The 20845-nt window shown below is 41.4% G+C and overlaps 2 protein-coding genes across 6 annotated transcripts in view; both read right to left on the bottom strand.

Annotated features, from left to right (window-relative positions):
* Positions 1–20845, bottom strand: part of Alpha-man-ia (alpha-Mannosidase class I a) — a 430149-nt gene that overhangs the window by 17141 nt on the left and 392163 nt on the right. The gene's annotated exons all lie outside the window — the stretch shown is intronic.
* LOC143433200 (uncharacterized) lies at positions 10931–12945 on the bottom strand. Its single transcript, XM_076910422.1, has 6 exons — positions 12776–12945; positions 12566–12685; positions 12375–12492; positions 12033–12297; positions 11105–11237; positions 10931–11032 (listed from the first exon to the last, which is right to left on the bottom strand). The coding sequence occupies exons 1-6, from the start codon at positions 12917–12919 to the stop codon at positions 10979–10981; spliced, it is 834 nt and encodes a 277-aa protein (XP_076766537.1). The 5' UTR covers positions 12920–12945; the 3' UTR covers positions 10931–10978.

Here is a 20845-nt window from a genome sequence, read left to right as displayed (position 1 = left end):
TGCATAGTTTTTGTACAAGTAAACTAGTGGCGGACAACTCGAGGAAGACCACAGATCCGCCGCGGAGCGGTGAAGAAAAACAAGCAAATCCTTGAACTCGATTCAACATCGGTTGGCATACTTCGCGAGCCTTCCTTCAAACCATCCGTACACATAATCAGCCGGGAGAAAAGAACCTCCAGGACAAAAACAATCTGCTCGCGGTTTCGCGGGGAGAAGAAGAGGAACATTAAAATCAGCCGACTAGCAGCCGGCAAACGAGCGCAAAAACAGAGAAAGTGGCTTCCTGCGACTGGTGGTGTTACGCGGAACAGTCGACGACGTCCGGAACGGTTCCCTTTCACGGGCTTCAACCGATAATCTTCGTGAGTTCGCGTACCAAGCGATAATGTCCTCGCTGATAGGCGGCTGAAAGGAAGAGGAGAGGGCAGCGGTGGCAGTGACGGGATAGAAGACATTGTGCTCGCACTTTAGATAAGGGAGGCGGTTCCGGTTCGCTGGCGAAGACCCGCGTATGCATAGTTTGCTCGAGCAAAAGTGAAGCGTCTTGGAGGAGCGCTTGGACTCGAAAACGGCGAACAGAGGGATTTGTAAGGTGTCTTTGGTAAAAGTACCTAGATATGGGAAAGAAATAGGTACGTAGGGATCATCGTTGCTTGAAAATTCTTGCAAATGTTCGATTACTGTGTTCAGTCCTCCTAGATCCACAATCGTAATGGTTCAGTTCTGAGAAGAGAGATACTTAGAAGAAACAGTTTAGAAGGGTAGTTTCTAAGGGTTTTCTCAATTTCTATCACTCTACGATCTCAACGCAGTAATATATTTCTCATTGATCGAAATGTGCAAAACGAGGATGAAATTTACTGACCTTTCGCTCGTCATCCTACGCGTACGCATCGCGAAGCTTCCTTTGCGGTCAGCGAAGATCGACTGCGATCTATCTCGAGAGTTTCGTTTGTTTCCGAGGCTCTCCGCTTTCCTCGCTGCTCGCAAATGGGCCGTGCGATCTCTCGCGATCTTCGAGTCGATCTTGGACCCGTCCGCTGATTACCGTGCGGATGTTTCACGCATCGTTTCACGCGAATCGCTTCCCTATTTCGTCGAAGATCGCGCGAGGTTGACGGGCCACGGACGCTTGTAATTTCACGCCGCTGCGTGCCTGTCTTGGCCGTCCCTCGCCCTCGACCAGATACCGTGGCGGTTCGATTTTTTGCGAGCGAGTGCCGCCTCGATGAGAGGCCTGGAAGGACCTCGCGATCCCTTATCGAGGGGAGGATCCTCGAGTAGGACGATATATCTGTTTCTGCTACGATAATTCACGAGTTGTTTGTACAAACGACCATTTCAATGGCGAGAAATTTGTCACAACTGTAACATAGGAGTGTTTTGAGGTCGCCACAGTTTTTTTCAAATCAAGTTTACCTTAGACGCTCTAATAAATGGTATGACGCTCGCATAAATGGAATAAGGAGCTCTCTCCATAGCTAGCTGTATTTTATTCAACGAGATCTGCGCATAAATGATATAAAAGATCGAAAAGAGATCCTGGCACGTTCTGCGTAATGTAAATACGGAAGAAGAGGCAGAAAAAGTTGCTGCGTTTCCCATACCCAAGAGGTGTAATCTCGGGTGGAGCTGATCGTAGCCAAAGGAACGCCATCGCCCTTTCGATAACGACTTTTAGAGAAGTTCATTTCTATTCACGAGCTGGAGCACTTTTGCGCTTCGGTTCCGGGAACACCGTTGATCGTTTCCCTGTCAATGAGCTGGATATTTCTACGCCTTGGGATCTCTTTCAGCGCGGGGCAACTCTTGAAATTGTTTCCGAACAGCAATCCGAGCGCCACTTGTATCCATGGAGAAGAGGATTTGCCCGCGAATTGATGCGTATTGAACGCGAACCACTCGATTTTCCACGGTGAATATCGAGCAAGCGTACCGAGGACGGTGAACTATCGGTTACGATCGTGATTGCGGACGATATCCAGCCTTATTATTCCTTATCATTCTTCTCTCAACCCCTTGACGATCGTAAACCTACTAAAACACGTCGACGTGGTAATCGTATCGATGTGCCATATGAATAGTTTACGCGTCACAGTTAATAACGAATGGTTGTGAACGAAGCGCAATGAGAATCGTGCGACCACGATGTTAATTTATGAAACAACGAAGGTATATTTTACCTGACACAATTAGAGCTGAACAGACGTGTCTGACTTCTCCGTATAATTCAACAATCCTTAGAAAATGTGGCAGCCTTTCGACACTCGACACTAGAGGAACAGCACCACGTACAGTTTCCTGATAGTACACAAATATCTATCCTTTCGAATATATAGAAGTTTTGACCTGTCCCTAATATCCCAGCGTCTAAGGCAGGGCTTACTGATGAATAGCCTTACTGATGAGTCCACTAGCAGGCCCAGGACAAAACGTTCTTCCCCTCTCTTTTCCTTCTTTCTTTCCTCTTCCATTTCTATAGCACACTGAAGCAACTCGCTTCAAAAAACATCGAACTTTCTCGTGTCTTCTCAATTGGTATGATTTTCAAGTTCTTGTAATAGTTCAGGATTAAATATGATATGTAATCGAGCTGTTTCGACGAATTCCAATTGGATTCGCAATGATCCCTTCCAACGACGTTCATCCCTACCTGAAAATCGAGACTGAGCCAGCACAGTGGTCTAACAAAATTCTAATACGACTCTCGTCGACGCACCGTCTTCGTAATGTCAACTTCTTGCCGATATTACGCGAGCCCGATGGTTGGCTCGCATTAACCGACGGCAATGTGTAATTTGAACGACGTTCACGCGAAAGGGGAGGCTTTTTCTGGTCGACGCAATTGCGGCTGCGTTTAGCTACCGAGGGGTGCATACGAATTACTTGTAAGTTATCGTTAAATGTTTTTATGTTTATACTTTGTTTCCTTCGGGGGTCCGCGCGTGCTCCTTCGATGGGAAGTTTAATGCGAGGGATACTTGCTACTTGGAATTAAGGGGATGCATTCCATCGTTCCCTTCGCAGGTGTGCAAACGCGAGTTTAAGTGCACGTTGTAACCTAGCTCGAATAAAATAACTGAGAAGGGGTAACGATTAGTTAAGTCTTGCGTGCATTACTTTATTCAAAGAACTTTCATTTTCTCGTCACGAATATGTTTGCGATGATCTGTGTTTCAATGCCAAGCAAAACGACGGTCCTCGAGCAAGAAATTCTGCTCTTCACTGGATGGATTGAATCACTATGCGATAGAAGACGGCCGTGCGAACGATCTAACAATCTAAGTCACAATATGAGACTGCACAAAACGTGATATTAAAAATATTGTCCTTTGGTCCACCACAGTCAGGTGGAACGACATCGTTCGCACAGAATCGCACGATGAACAGTAATCACTTTCGTCTGGCTATGTATTAATTATTGGCAGAGAATACAAATAGCATTCTAGGATTTTTTCGCAACAACGTGGTTAACGAGACGAAACGGATGTCTCGTGGGAGGACACGAATTATGAGCGAACGCTTGTCGCAACTAACCACCTGTTGCCAGTGTTCGATCGTGTCCGTGTCATCGTACGGACCCAGTTATCCCTGCGTACGATCGATACAGAGCTATAGAATCAGTGCTCGCAATTCGCAGACACTCGCCAGTGTCTATGTTTGCACAGGTGTAATCCATAAGGTGCTATCGATTTGTGACATTACCACCTGTGAATGAAATCGCTATCACATTTTCGTAATATCGTTTCCATTCGTTTACGACTGTCTGACGACCAAGCAGACAGTAATATCCAAATACCCTGTCGTTTAATCAGATATCTTGCTATTTCTCTATTTTTTCAATATTTTTTACATTCGCGTGAGAACTATCAGAGAGGAGAAGATAAAAGCGTCAATGGTTGACGCGACGAGTAATAGACAGCGGTCGTAACTTGGAATCGCGAAGATGGTGGATCGATTATGGTAATTGCAGGGTAGAACCGTTGCTGTGGGGTTAAAACAGTTTATAGAGTGCGTTTAAGGGTAAATAATATTCTCTTTCTCACGGTCTCCCACGTTTCGCGATGCGTTGTCGTCCCCTCGAACGTTATTGCACGTGAATTTTTTATTATTTGTCGCTATCCGCACGGGTCGTTCCCTGGGCAGGAATTGTCAGAATTCCCTCGCAATTTCTGTCGCTGGGAACTCTTCTGTTCGCGCTAGGAATACTCCCGAGGCGGCTTAACTCTGGACGAGGAGGAAAAAGGCGGCAGTCACTTCTTCGCGGTGGTCTGTTCCAGGCGAGTCTCACTAGCGTCGGCTAGAAAGTATATTTGCGGACGCGAGCAAAGTGCACTGGCGTATTTTTCCTGAAAATCTGCTGTTATCCCCGCCGCTATGTGTTTCGTAACGTTCTTTTTCCTAGCCTTTGGTGTTGGAATTTGTTGCAGGGTATTCCTTTCGCTTCAACGGATATCAACGAGAATCGAGCGAGAATGAACTGCGATCGACTCCTCGAGAATGCCAAGTTTATCCTCAAGTTGTTTAACATCTCGAAATAATAGAGGACACCCTTGGTTTCTTCGCATATTCTTTTTTCATCGATTCTTCTAAAGTAGTCCTAAGATCAGACTTTATTGAACAATAAAATAAACAACATCGTACAACGTGAACAAATCGCGATGCCTGTAAACGCAGTTTTCCATCGTCGTTTCACAATTTTCACTGGATAGAGCGTATCATCATAAAGTACGAGATCGACGTTCTTAGTATCTGAAAAATACGTGTGGCCTATTTAGAGAAAAAATTGATTTGTTAATCGATAAATGGAATGATCAGGCGATCGTTACCGTCAGAAAGCCCTCCTTCGATGGTTTAAACGCGATTAATTTATTGATCATCTCTATTCGATTACTGTTCAACATCATGATCAATAAGAATTTTTGAATGTCTAATGGTGTTCTATACCACTCGCAATTGTATCTATAGAAACGCGACGTACATAAATATTCACAGACAAGATAGCATTTGATAATAAGGTGCAGTGGAGGAAATTGACATTGCCACTTACAGAGTCGATAAAACGTTATTATTACGATCCAACATGTTCTGCATTAAGTAATTTATGTACCACATGTAACCTATTTCGGCAACAACAAGTGACATAGGCATCAGCGTCTGTTCGATATCGTCCCACAGAGCGATCGATTGCGACAGCTGAAAAGACGCGTGTTAAAAGTTTCGTACGAGTTCCCTGGATCCTGAATCTTCTTCTTCCTGAGAAAATTTCACGACGATCGCGAGTGCTTACCCAAAATAGATTCATGCTCAGTGATACAACACCGAAAATAAGAAGAAAAACGTACGGCGTCGAGAAGGTAATCATGAATGTATTGGTAAACCTTTAACAAATTAGAAATCGTCTCGATCGTGAAAATCGTAAGCACTAAAATTGTTTCTGGATACGATGGAATTATATCTCGACATCCAGAAGCTGATACGACTAATTTTTCACCGTCATGCAAGATACCAACTTGATTACTCCCGCGTGTACAATCGCGGCTGAGCTTAGAGTCTCTTTGCTACTGTTCAGTTGTTTCTGTGATATACTGGGCCGAGAGATACACTGTAGAACCGCTTTCTCTATACGGTGACTAAAAATGGCGTTTGTTAACCGAAGAATACGATACAACCAGTTAACATTGTAATTAAAAGAACCTACATTCTTTCTTACCTTATAATCTCAAATAAACTAGACATATGCTGGATGTACATAGTGTTAAACGCTTCCGTGGCTATAAACGCCGTGATCCCTAAGAAGATCATCGTATTCTGAAAGATCGCGATCGGATAGAAGTGTTTCTCTTGATCTACGAAATATTCCAGCTGCACGAAAGTGATCTGGGGCCGCGACTCGTTCAGGGGCAGCAGGATGTCGAGGATCTTGGACGAGAAATGAGACGCTATTGCAGTAATCGCTGGTGGATACAACATTACTATAACGATAGAGATACACGAGTGATTTCCATTCTATTCAGCATTGATTTTGTCTCAGCTTACGAGCGAATCCCATCCCGTAGCGTTTTCCATCATAGGCATACTTTTCTAAAATCCCAAGCTCCAGCTCGTCCTTCCCCGTCGTCCAATGATCGTTTATTTCCTCCATCATTCCCTTGATCTGAATTTCTAATTACACTCGCGTTCCTTTCTAATGGTGTACGTAAAAGTATGTACAAACGTAATTTTCTTCACTCACCGTGTCTTTGTAATACCAAAATGAAATGTACTTGGAGAAGGCGCCCATTGACATTATTAACATGGTCATGTTCTGTACGAATATCGATAACGTGAACTCTTTCTTGATGATATTTATGGTCTGCAAGTAACAAGTCTTGATTATAAAGCAACGTTAAAGAAGAACGTTGCTTGAAATCGTCTAGATTGTTGAACCTCGAGTTATCTTACAGATTAGAAATCATATCGACTCGAAAGGATTAGAATGTCAATTAAAAATATTTAAACAAATAGTTATAGCTGATAGGTATACCATCAGGGTCAGATATACTCCAGACGCGATGCTCGTTATACAATTCTTAAATCGGATAATGTTCGACTTGGTATAGGGCCAAAGGCCTACAATCGATGTCATCGTAGCACTAAACTTATAATACTTCCACATCAAACGATCCATGCTGTACCACCGCAGAAATGCAACTGACCGCAAGTTTCTCTACGATAGAAGTTTCCATCCCCCCCGTTTCCAATTTTCTTTTTGCTCCCCGTATCTCGTACACGCGATATTCCGCTCTTGACAGTGAAACCGTAGAAGCATAGGGGGTGGTATGATTGACAGAAGCTGTAATCTGAAAACTATATAAATAAACGTAGACGGAGGCGCGAGACGGTACATAAATCGATCGATAAAACACCCCCTTATTATATATTTATTGGCAATTGCGAAGATTATACGCTGTCAGGGAAAAGGAAATTTCGTGCCACGCTTTTCTCCCTTTGTTCAGGCGAGTATCGCTAGAAGTTGTATTCCTTTTTTTCATTTCTGTCGCGGATGGCGTAGAGCGCGGTTCGCGGTTCACGGAACCGAAATCCGTTTTTCTTGAAACAAGCGACCGTCTAATCTACCGTGTCTGTCACGGTCAGTGAACAAAAATGCGAGTTTTACTTTCCTGAGTGTATTGTACAAGGTCTTAAGCATTCTTGAAGTAACAATGGGACGTGCAAGAATGTCATTCCTGAGAATAAAGTGCCGTCGAAAGTTTCGCGACACTGCGACAGTTACACACGTATGTACTTCTACACGTATTCACTTCTTAAAATTGCTATACTAATATAATTCTAAGCGAGACTCAAATATGCTACAACTGTACAACAGTATAACATCTTCAACCGTTTCGCTACCAGGACCTCGAGAGAAAAACCATTATCGCCAGACCAATAACGTCCTGTATCTATTTTACTGTTTTATTTAACATAATCCATTTGTATGGTCCAATTTATTTGTATGGTGCAACAAACAGTTATCATAAATTGATAATGAACACCTGCTACATATTTTTGACGTCGAGCTTAGGAAAGAAAATCAGAGTGTCGCATATATGCGACGCTGGTAGCGAAAGGGTTAATTTGTAACACACGTCTTTTAAAAGTACGACTACACAGAACGAATAACCATAAAATAAGAGAACGACGCATGGACCATCTGAAAATAATACAGTGTATACATTGCACGTAATAGGGTTGAAATAATATGAGTTTTAACTATTCGTTGCAGCGTGTTACCGAAGAGAATCCTTCGTAACTCGGAGCAATTATACCTCCAAGAGAAAAAATATAGGCTTTCGTAGTGTGCTGCATGATGTACAACAGTAACTTTTGCGCTGACAGAGGAGCATTGTACCATGAAGTGGTGTATCTATAAAACGAACGTATATTGCGTTATTGAATCTTTTTAAATAGCCTCACAGCGCCCAAAACTTTCTCGTCGTCACTCACATTTCCGTGAAAATCTGCCAGTTGTTGTCCATAATTAACTGCCCCATATGATTTGTTAAAAACAAGTAGGCGAATATCGTTTGGATCAGAGGCACTTCGAATAGGAGCAACATGAATCCATCCGACGACGTTATAATGTTAGACAGCTACACGTTCGATAGAATCTGATCGTTTAACGGTTTCATCTTTCTAATCACGATTGTATGTACTTACGCGCAGGAGATTGATGCTCAAGAAAACTACTCCCAACGAGAGCAGTATAAGGTATGAGAATGAAAGGCATTCCCCCAAATGTTTGCAAAACCTTTAAGAAGGATTTGTTTATGAGTTGAATGTACTAAACGTCGCAGTGCGTTCCAGAGGGAGGTGTAATGCAACCTGGTCTAGTTGTAGTTGCGTATCTTTCGTATCGTATCACCATTGGGTATCAATGAACAACAAACGTTCCACAGTTGCGTGTCAATTGGTAATGCAATGCATTTTGATACGCGACAATGCAACGCTTATCGTTCACACTGATGGTACAACGCGATGATACGCAACAAGTGGACGTCCATCTTACGTTACACTTATCTGGACACGTGCTAGAATAACGCAATTTTTAAGTAGTGTATGAATCTGGATACTGACTTTAGCGTTTGATTATGCAGTTTCACAGCTTCGATTAGATTTTCGCATATTAGTCTGTCGTTCTTTGTAATCGATGAGTTCAAGACTTTGTCGTCGACTGCGTTTTGCACACGATAACTGTGAAAAAGGGGTGGTTAAAGGGAGTTCGTGCCCTCGTAAACTTCGTGCGTGTATTTGTTTTTGTATAGAAGGTCCATATTTTTTGCGTTTCCTACCAGACCACCCGTAATAGTCCGCTGATATGATAACTGCACATAATTATCGTTATTTCGGTTCCTAAAAGAGTTGTTGCTCCGCAGGCAACGAGAACAATTACTTGGATCGGCATAATGTGTGTATATATATTGTTCTTGGTGACATAATCCATCGTGATCTGCAAATTTCGCGAAGATTCGCAGATATCTATGGTCAACGCCGAAGGCTTTGTGATTGTCAGATACGTGAAGCCAGCGAGCGCCAGATATGTTATTACTGCAACAATAAATATATAACAATCACGTGAACTGCGTGAGGTGTTCCGTGGAAAATTTCAAATTGCATTTATTCACTTGTAAAGATCGTGGTCAAACTTTTGCCTTTGTTCTCATATTTCTGAATTATTTCTCGCTCGTCTTCGTTATTCACTGACTGCCAGTTGCGTCGAACTATCTCTAAGACTTCCTTTATCTACAAATTCGGATGGTTCAGTTGAAAGATAACAGAAATCTCTGCCATGTAGATCGGAAGCTTCTCCCCTCGACTTACATCGTTATCTTTATACCAGTAGACACTGTACTTCAGCATAAATATAGCCATGAGTATTAGGTACGACATCGTGTTTAAGAGAATACTCTCGCTGCATTCTGCAGAATGAATAAAGTACGATGCTAACTGTAACAAGCGATATTTGAGGTTCCCACTTAAAATTAGATATAAAAAAAAATCGTTTAAACACGTGAAAAATCTCTTTGCTTGAAAGTTTTCGTTAAAAAATTACCTACAAGCTTCAGTTCGTCCACCCCTGCGTTACACCCTTCAGAATATCCCTTAAACTAGCACACTTGCAACAGAAAAACCGAAGCAACCCTCCACTCTCAATCATTCGTCAATTCGTGCAAAATAAAAGTATCTTCAATCACGAAACTCTCAACTCTCATTTCTCCAAAATGAATAAAACAAAAACCAGTACCAGTAATATTGCAGAGGAGACGATAAGCACCGCTACGAACGCTCTCTTCGCGTACATCAGCCGCGTTGTATCGTACGGCCAGAGTCCAACGGAGGACAGCAAAATTTTGCTAAGTTTGTAATTAGAATGATCCAGATCGTCCATTGTGCCGCGAGCGTCGAAACCCGTGTGAGATCACAGCCAAGCAAGAAACCCTCCTCGACTCCATCCACCGTGCATTAACTCACCCTCCTCTCATCCGAGTCGCTTGCAAAATTAATGAGCACCGGCGAAGTCTAATGCACCGTTGGAAAAGAAACGACGGAATAGCGGGAGCAATTTATAAATTGCTTGCTTTTAATCGATTGGTATGCGTGCATAGGTGGACGAACCGCGGGGGCTCGTGGGAACGCGCGCAGCAACCCCTTCTTTTACTCGAGAGACGCGATGCTTTCACGGTGGAACGCGCGCGCGGAACCGATCCACGGTCTTCCCAGCGTTATGGAAATTTAATGCCGTCAATTTCCCTTCCACGTCCGTCTGTTTTACGCGTGGCCACTTCGCAAGCACCCCACTTGTTCATCGGCGTGCGACCGCGCAACAAGTAGCACCCTACCCTCGCGAGCGATGCGTCTACGTGCGGTGTCTGCTCGAGGGAGGGAAACGGCGACAGCCAGGCGTTTCGAATGCCTGAATTTGGTGAATGGAACGAAGATTAATAATAGCACGCTTTTGTACGGCTGACTTATACAGTGGTTGCTGGCGTCACTGAATTTTCGTAGGTACTCGTTTTGGCAGTGTGGATGCTGGTGTAGTTCCTGTTAATTTGCTTGCTGCGTGAAATGAGTCGTTGGTGTATTTCTATATTTGTACGCGTCGTTTGATAAACTGTATGTAATTGCTCGATGAACGATGGATATTTGATGTTTGATTCCGGGGCAGAGACAAAGGTGAGCCATTTGTTAAATGTTGGGCGTAGAAATACACGCGAAACGAGCCATTCCATGGCAAGCGCGCCAGTTTTGTTCTCGAAATCTGGGACTTGTTCAAATTGGATAATGTAATCCACAAGATTCGAGTAATTGGCGCGCGGATTCAGTGATTGAATGTTAAACTTCACGTTTCAGTTGCAACATGTGTGTGTTTCTACGTTTATTTTCTCGTATTCTACATATGTGACGTTGTTCTTCTGCTATTATGTAAATTCGTTCAGTTCTGCACGGAGCATAAGAATGTGAGGTACGATATCATGGTATTGCACAGCTGGAACGAAAGAGCAGTTAATGGGCTGGAATTATGTTGATTAAGAAAGACTCGATTCTTATGCGTTATTACCATCGTGAAACCTTGCCGCGATGGAACGTACAATCCGTAGAGCATCATTGTGTTACTTTTCATGCTTCTTTGCATAATGAAAATGATTAGTTTCTGTGCGGGCAAAGGAATTCTGTACCACGATGTTTCGTATCTACGAGACGAGAGATTCGAATTAGAAATTAATAGCATTTGATTGATTATGATATGAGCTGTGAGCGCTACTCGCGAGGAAACAAAAAATGGCGTGACGACGGTAATTTTTTGTTACGACACGTGCGATACGATACGCAGTGTACCTTTGCATTTGGAATCTTTCTCACGGTAGTCGTTTCGATACGCACGTTTCTGTGAAAATGTCTGAACTATGATCTATCGCCATTTGCGCCAGATTGTGGGTCGCGCACAAGTAGAAATACTGATAGAGCACGAACAAAGCAGCCTCCGCGAAATTGCCCACGTCTCTGGTCACCGTTATTACCTGAGAGAGCTGTCGTGCCAAAAGAGAAACATTTTGAAAATAGAAATATTGTACAAATGGAAGAAAAAATGAAATCTACTCACGTGATACATATTCATGGTTATCGAAATTATACCAGCCGCTAATAAATAAGAGAAAGCAGGCACGATGGTCTCCCTTAACAGTTCGACAGACCTTCGAGAATTTCAGGACGAACATTTAGTAGAGAATTAAACGAGAATCGCTAGCTAAAAATCTCGCGATACTAACTCGATAGCTCGCTGATGCATTAATATTGCATCGAGCAATTTGACATAAACCGAACGTTCGTTCTGCTCGTTAACCGCGCGTTTTATGCGATAGCTAAGAACGAAATGATAATCGTTAGAAAGATTTATAGGCAATCACTGGAACGATGTAGAACTATTTATAGCTTATTAAACGAAATTTTGTTCCGCACGCTAGTAACATTAATAGGAGACATCTCACCCAGTGATTTTGAACATCGCACAGACATGTTCTATCAACATAAATACGAATGTTTCAGAAGCTATTAACGTGGTTGCGCCCACGACAAGAGTAACGTCCGCCGCCACGTAAATAAATATATATTTCGATGTGCTGTCCTCCAAGAAGAATTCCGCCATTATAGGAAATTGTTGTGGTCGAGATTGATTGAGAGGCGCCACAACGTTAAGGATATTTGGTAAAAACTCGAGGACTACGATGCAGAGCAGAATTGGTACGAAGCATGCTGAAAATTCGACTGTTCGAAAATAATGGAAACGATGAAGAAATATATTCGACTGGTATCTGAAACGGTAGTCTTACCCACGTGTAAGTTGGTGACAAATTTACCATTCTCAGTATACTCTTTCAAGATGTTATACTCGTGGACGCCTCGCACCGTGTTCCAGTCTTGCTGCAGACGCGCGAAGAGCGTCCTCATCTGTCGCGCACAGAGGCGTACAAATTAACGAAGCAAGTGAATCGAATCGCGCTCTTAATCGTCAATTGCTTACTCTGTCTATGTTGGCGTAGAACAATACGTATTGATCGAGAAACATGAACGATCCGACGATGAACACCACGGATCTCGAGATCATTTGCAAGTCGTACTCGTTGGTGAAGTACGCGGTGATCTGAAATTATTTGATCGTTTCGAATTGGCGAAGCTTTGTAAACGGAACCAAGCGAACACGGAACATCGAGGAAGAACGCAAATCCCTTACCTGGCAGAGAATGCCTGTCGTGAAAAGCGTACAGACGGCGAGCCTCTGAAACCTCTCGAGCCATCCGGCATTTAAATTCCACAGTCCTAAATATCGCAGTAGATCGATGGTGAATTTGTAGTAATGGTATTCAGAGAAGTTCATCTTTGTTCGACGGTTGGAACTCGTGTGAAGCATAGAACAGCGGTGGCTGTTTTCTACCATCAGCAGCCATCGTTTGGTTTATCGATAATCCTTTTCTGGAATTCGAAGGAAATCGTGGAACAACCAGAATGATTGACGGTATCGATCGCGCGGCTCTGAGGAAACTACCCGCGAGACGTTCCTTTTTTTCACCCCCTAGATGTTAATATCCCGCTTATAAAAAATGAAACTGGTATTCCGCGAGATTATGCTATTACGAGGGTTTAACCCTCTCGCTGTTATCCCCTCTTGATGAATTTTTAATCAACGCAAGCGCGGCCGCAACAGGTTGCAACCGGAGGCGAGGGTTCTTTAGTCTGCCTTCGAAGGCTTTACCGGGAACCTCGCATTTCTTTCCGTCTACCCTTTCGAGCGACATCGATCGCAGCCGATCTGTACGACGGAGCAAGCGAGCAGGTATAAATTCTACTCGACAGTCTCTAGAACGAAGTACCGTCGAGTAGACTCGAATCTGGAAAAAAACGCGTAGGTTCGAACGCGAAGTGCTTCGAGAAATTTAAACGATACAGATAACTGTACCACGGCTGACAGAATAATAGTCAACGTAATTTAAGCTTCAGTGTTTTCGTACCGTCTGGTCATTAGAGGTAGTTGAACTACTGTTAAGAGTAAGTCGCGACGTCTTCTGAAAGTAGAATTTTGTTAAATCACAGGAGAGATGATTTTATAGAATGGAAGCAATATCGAATGAGTTGTGAGTTCGATGTTGCAGTAAGTGGGACACAAGTGTCTACATGTAGAATATTGGTGCAGAAATCCGTTAAGGATGCCACGGCAGAAATTTACCATCTGGTGCAAACACATGTGTGCTCCTTATTGGTTTTCTGCATAGGAACAATAACAGTCTTGGTGTTGCCAGGGAACATTATAGATCAACATATGTTGGACCTATATTGGTGCTGAATACTTTTGATAATATATCGTTAATATTTATCGACACAATTTCATTTTTGTCCACTGCGCACAGGGGGTGCATATTTGTTTCTAACATAAGTTAATAGCAAAAACGTGCACTACTTTTTGACACGCGCAGAATGCGAGCCAGAAAGGTGAACGTTGTATAAAAATTTGCGAGGAGACCAGATTTTGCAGTAACTTGAAGAATAAATTTAGATTATGATTGACACTCGTTACATTTTATGATAGTTTTGCAATGAAACTTAACCGGACGACGTAGCTGGACGAGGTAAAAAATGTAAAACGGGGTTTTGCTGCAAGTTTTAGAAGAAGGTGTAGCAGGTACACCATCCGGGCTGTTACTCGACGTTTATTGCAGTTTGGAAGTGTCTTCCTGGACAGGAAACTTCGTGGTCGAGGGTACGAGGCAGCGTTTTTCTTAATATATAGAACAGCACAGCGAGGAGGAAGTTAGTCTTGTTTACGACAATTAAAGCAACTTCTTTCCTTCCATTCATTATGCATTGTTTTGTTTTTTTAATCTTATGGTTGTCTCGTGTAACCTAAGCAGTGGAGCAGATTTTTATTACGTGAATATTATAAAAAAATTCTCGTACCAGTGATTTCAAGAAACTATTTTCCCGCCACGTTTACTTTAGTCTTGACTACTTAAAAGGAAAATAGTCATAATAACAATAAGATAAAAAAAAATATTGTTTGCGAAGACAAGACGCGAAGTGTGTCACGGGAAGTATCGATCTCCCATAAGAGGGTGCAAAAAACTATGTTACGGGGTAACCGTGGCAGGTGAGAGAAAATCGATAGAACCCCCTGACACAGTGAACACGAGGATTTTGATCTTTTTTTAAAGTAGTACGAACGGTAGTATATCTTCCAATCATTTTTCGCGTAGCACAAAATAACTACAACAAGTGTAAAATATATATTTTCAGTTTGGTTCGCACGTACACCGTCTGGACAACAAAATGATTCGAAGAACGGAAAGAAGCTTCTTACGCGATGATACTCCACTTGAAATCTTTACATAACTGGATACACTATTGAAAGCATGCGTTTTGTGCACATTCACACGTGTAAGTATTTCATCTCATACAAGAAACATTATCAGAACGCGCAAAGAAATATTTATGCCTCTCATATGTTCGAAAACTCAACAGACAGCCCAGGCAAACTAGTTCTATAACTGAACACTCAAACAATTGTTTCAAGGCTTGAAACATAGAAAACTCGATACGTAGACGATTCGTAATACCTGACACGTTTTACGAAGACTTGGCTAATGTCGAAGAAGAAACAGAAACCACTCTTCATCGTGTAGTCGTTCCTTCCGTAGCACGTCATTCTCGCTCGAAGTCTCGCGTACGTTTGCATCCCCGATCGATCCGCGCCGCGGCGGCTTTGCCACCCCCCGTTTTTTTAATTTCCAGCAGAACCCCACCGTAGGTGGAAGGGATGATTGACGGGACGGGTAATTTGTCGCGGTCGATAGCCAAGGGAGTTTCTTTCTTCGCGAGGGTGTAAAGAATTCTTCGACGGGTGAAAAGAATCCTCCGAGGGTGAAATTGCATCCGACCAGACTTTATGTCGCGCCAAGGGTATCGAGACACCCCCACTTGATCGTCGAGTTTCACGCAGGCGCACACTTTTCGTTGTTTTCGCTGTCTTCGGCTATTGATGTCTGGAATGTTGCATGATGTGCATCGTGCCGTGTCTTGTCCTCACGAATGTGCAAGATTCGTGGAGTTTGAGGAATGCAAGTGGATGCAGTGAAACGATCGTGATTGTGATGGTGATTGTCAGAGAAGTATAGTTTGCGTCGATTTCTAAGAATAGGTTTGTTCTTAATTCTTCATTTGTGTCAAATACTTTCTAAAGTGTTAAGATAAATAATATCAAAGCACCGATCAACATGAATGAATAATTATTAACAATTATTATTATCAGTATTCTAGGTGCAATCGATACTTGTGGTATCACATTTAAATAATGCGTCGAAAGGGGAAAAAATGTGCTGGAGAAATTTGTAGAGAGAGGTCTGCTTTACTCGTGGTAAAAAATATCGATCGTTTCTGAGGGGATGCAAAAGTGTGCCATGCGGGAGATTGCGTGTCGGGGAAAATCGATATGCCGCTGTGACACAATGAACGCGTTACGAGCGAGAAACTTGACCTTCCGTAAAGGGGGTGGATATTCGCTGCTCTTAACCTTCTTCTCATTAACTAGAATAATCTTTATTACATTATGGATAGAACATTACTCATGTTCCCGTTCGAGTGGAGCAGAGTACCATAAAGTAGCTGAATGTTGTATTCATAAGCTAGAAAAATTAATGCACTTGGTGTTTAGCGCGAAGTAAAATTGTTTTAAACAGTGATATTACCTTGAAAAAACCCTCCATGGACGGGACGAAAAGGCCAACAGTTACCTTTAAATCTGTCGTTGTATTTAACATCAAGAACAAATATAACTTTTGTATGGATACAGGTGCCTCGTACCATTTTACGAAGTAACTAGAAAAATGTTCATTTTTCCAGTAATATTTAGCAGAGTTGCACTGTTCTAAAGAAACGGAGACAGTTGACGAAAAGATAGAATAGTATAGTTACCTACGTTTGAACGAAAATGTCTCTATTATGGTCTATGACATTCTGTATGCTGTAGTTAGGAACAGCACAGAGAAAAAAGTGAGGGACAATTATGATAAAAGTTATTAGAAATTCTTTTAAATTCGGTATTACCACTAATGCATGAAAGATCTGTTAACGAAATACGACACGGGTAATATCATAACATGTGAGTAATAAAAATACGTAAAATCGTTCGGAACTCGTCAAACATGGTGTGACTTACGTGAAACAAATTAAGAATAAGCGAGAAAATAGCGAGGAAAATCAGAAGCATGTAACATGTCCAAAAAGTATTTAATGAGGCCTCGAGAAACCTTTAACAAAATATGAAAAATCAAAAAACACGTTAATCGAATGTGTGTACAAAGGGGTAAAAACGGGCTGTACATTACAAACTTCAAAATACTAACGCGAGGGCTCGTTTATGCATGTTTACGATATCAATTATCCTCAAATAAATTACAGTACATCTGTGTCTATTAGAAACTTGACTCTCGTCCCAATCTAATGAATGTTGGATTTTGTAACTGAAAAGTAAAAAATAAGTACCGATAAGTGTTTAGATCTTTAAGGTATAAGTTATAATTTTGTGTCCCTACTCCAGAAAACAATGTCCTTAACATTTCTTACCTCGCAATTTTCAGCAATCCACAAAAATGTCCTGAAAATACTACAGCAGTAGTTTCAGAGGTTATCATTCCATAACATCCGAAAATGAAAACAGTGATCAAGTAACCCAGCCTAAAATAGAAATTAGTTCCACCGAAGAAGGGTGAGATTGGTACTATTAATTCGCGTTGGCGAGACTCGTTTAAAGGTACTACTACATCGAGTAGAAGTGGCAGAAGATGAGCCATCGTCAATGTGATTAAAACCAAAGTAATCACCGCTGAAATGAATACAACGATAGTTAACATCGTCCTAGAAATTATTATCGTGAAGTAGCGTACTTTTCACTTGTCTATACATATACGAATTCATGACACACATATACTTGCGCAAAAAATTGTGTACTGTCTCGCAATGCCCATGCACTTCCTCAAAATGTTCAATTCGTTCTCGTTCCCTTGAATATCGTTCCAATCTTGTTTAATGATTTCGAATAGCATCCTGATCTGTGTTTTCAAATGGATATCGTTAAATCGTTGCAGCTTTCCGTCGTCGATCGGGTTACTCACTTTTTTCGGTTGCAAGCAAAAGCTGTAATACTCTACTATGAATATAATTGATACGATCACGTAAGAAGAGTTCGATAGAGTTTGCTTAAAATCGTATTCCGCATGGACAATTGCAATTATCTGTAATAACCGGTGGATCGTAATGCTTCTGTTCCACAAAAAAGTGTACTTGTTAAATAATTTAAGGTTTTATCGTGGATTTCAATTAACTTTTGTTCAGTTTAAATCATTACTTGGAAACGAACGCGTATACGAAGAAGGTCTCACTGATCAACAAAATAATAGATACCAGAGAAATCGGAAGAGTCAGAAGAAGAACCAGAATATAGCCATTATAGAGGAGAGCTAGCTTCGACTTCCTGTATGGCCACAATCCGGTAAGAAGCATAAGTTGTCGAGTGATGTTATAATATTCGTTCTCAAAGAAATTCATGTTGCTCGAACGCTGGTGAACGTCTGACGCGAAACCTTGTGAGGGTATCCGCTCAACCCCTATTCCTCCAAGTTAAAAGAAAAAAGATGAAGGAAAATAATTCATCTTAGAGGTGGAATCGATCGTGTCTGGTGTCAAGCGAATTAAATAAAATATTGTGTAAACAGATGGTTGTTCACAGCAACAGTTGCACTGTTTCAGATGTCTCCCGCGTTTCTTCAGCCCGCGCAGGCGTGCTTGCAATTGCCGTCTGCAGTTTTCTGCTCAGTATACGCTCTAGCCTCTAAGAAGTTGCATTCTCGAGCTGTTTCAACGATTGTTCTCGCGTGGTGGTCTACATTACTCTAGTTTTGAGAGATGAATAACACTTCTGATACGAATTTATGAAGGATACACTATTGAGGAAACACATGGAAGGAACGGTGCAGCAACTTGAAACCACTGACGAAATTTAAGGATTACAACGCAAGTGTGAGTACTTTGAACACAGAATAAGTAAGACGATAGAAGTTTTGCATCTTTCCATGTGGACTTCGCGGCAGGCATTACATCTCGTGTTGTGATCGCGATGATATGCTTCGCACAAAAGTATACGCACCGACAAAGTTTAAGCGTTTTCGCGAACCGGAAACAATTCAGATATCGATATTGGTTTGATAATATTAGAGCGTTATAATGTTTACAACGTGACGTGCTAAATGTAAACGTTTAAAAATATACGCGATCCACATACTATTCGGTACAAGAAGTCTCACCTCCTACAGTCGGATGTACGAGGCGATTCTGAAGGAGCCGTAGCGAAATTAAGAATTTATTACAATCTATAAACAGTGCAATGAGTATAGGACGGGAAAATCGATATACCCCTGTGACACAATGAACGCGATAGGAGCGAGGAACTTGATCTTTCGTAAAGGAGATGGATATTCGCTATTGTTAATCTTCTACTCATTCGCTAGAATAACGTTTATTTCATTGTGGATAGAACATTACTTATGTTCCCGTTCGAGTGGAGCAGAGTACCATGAAGTAACTGAACGTTATATTCATAAGCTGGAAAAATTAACGTACTTAGTGTTTAGAGTGAAGTAAAGTCGTTTTAAACAATTTTATTACCTTGAAAAAACCCTCCATGGATGGCACGAAGAAGCCAAGAGTTACCTTTACGTCTCTCGTCGTTTTTAGCATCAAGAACAAATACAACTTTTGTATGGATACAGGTGCCTCGTACCACTTTACGAAATAACTAGAGAAATGTTCATTTTTCCAGTAATATTTAGCAGAATTACGTTGGTCGAAAGAAACGGAGGCAGATGACAAAAAGATAGAATAGTATAACTACTTACGTTTGAACGAAAATGTTCCTATTATAGTCGATGATATTTTGTACGGTGTAGTTAGGAAAAGCACAGAGAACAAAATGAGGGATAATTATGACGAAAACTATTAATAATTCCTTTAAATTCGGTGTTACCACTAATGCTTGAAAGATCTGTTAACGAAATATGACAGGGACAATATTAGTAATAAAGTGCGAGTAATAAAAGTACGTAAAATCGTTCCAACCTCCTTAAATATGATGCGACTTACATGAAATAAATTAAGAATAAGCGAGGAAATACCGAGGAAAACCATAAACATGTAACATGTCCAAAAAGTATTTAATGAGGCCTCGAGAAACCTTTAACAAAATATGGAAAGTCGATAAACAAGTAATAGAATATGTGCAAGAACGAGTAAAAGAGAGCTGTACATTACAAACTTCAAAATACTAACGCGAGGGCTCGTTTATGCATGTTTACGATTTCAATTAGCCTCAGATAAATGACAGTACATTTGTCTCTATCAGAAACTTGACTCTCGTCCCAATCTAATGAATGTTGGATTCTGTAACTGCAACGTGAAAATGAAGCGTCTATAAATGTTGGGATTTTTAAAGTATAAGTTCTATGTTGCTAATCCAGAAAACAGTGTCCTTAGTATTTCTAACCTCGTAATTTTCAGCAGTCCACAAGCATGTCGCATAAATACTACAGAAGTAGTTTCAGCGGATATCACTCCATAAGATCCCAAAACGACAACAGTGATCAAGTAACCCACCCTAAAATTGAAATTACTTCCACCGAAAAAAGGCGAGATTGGTACAATTAATTCCCGCTGTCGAGACTCGTTTAAAGGCACCACTACATCCAGAATCAGTGGTAGGAGATGAGCCATCGCAAATGTGATTAAAATCAATGTCATCACCGCTGAAATGAATACAACGATGATAAACATCATTCTAAAAATAATCGTCAAAGAGTAGAGTATGTTTCACTTGTCTATACATATATACATTTGTGACACATATATACTTGCGCAAAAAATTGTGTACTGTCTACCAATGTCCATGCACTTCCTCAAAATGTTCAATTCGTCCTCGTTCCCATGGATATCGTTCCAGTCTCGTTTAATGCAATCGAACAGCAGCCTCATCTGATATTTTAAATGAGAATCGTTAAATGATTGCTGTTTTCCGCCATCCATCACGTATTTGCCTAACTCACATTTTTCGGTTGTAGGCAGAAGCTGTAATACTCTACTATGAATATCAACGATACAATCACGTAGGCACAGCTTGATAGAATTTGCTTAAAATCGTATTCCACATTAAAAATTTGCATTATCTGTAATAATCGATGAATCGTAATGCTCCGTCCCATCAATGCTT

The sequence above is a fragment of the Xylocopa sonorina genome, chromosome 2 (genome assembly GCF_050948175.1).
Source record: "Xylocopa sonorina isolate GNS202 chromosome 2, iyXylSono1_principal, whole genome shotgun sequence".
NCBI lineage: Eukaryota > Metazoa > Arthropoda > Insecta > Hymenoptera > Apidae > Xylocopa > Xylocopa sonorina.
Note: the sequence above shows the minus strand (reverse complement) of the source record. Positions and strands in the feature narration are given on the sequence as shown.

What these genes read in the sequence shown, in the direction of transcription:
- LOC143433200 (XM_076910422.1), bottom strand. Translation starts at nt 12,919, where the DNA reads ATGAACTTCTCTGAATACCATTACTACAAATTCACCATCGATCTACTG. An exon ending in TGTCACCAACTTACACGTGG is followed by an intron (nt 12,298 to 12,374) that starts GTAAGACTACCG and finishes TCGAATTTTCAG; the next exon opens with CATGCTTCGTACCAATTCTG. An exon ending in CGCGGCAAGGTTTCACGATG is followed by an intron (nt 11,033 to 11,104) that starts GTAATAACGCAT and finishes CTTTCGTTCCAG; the next exon opens with CTGTGCAATACCATGATATC.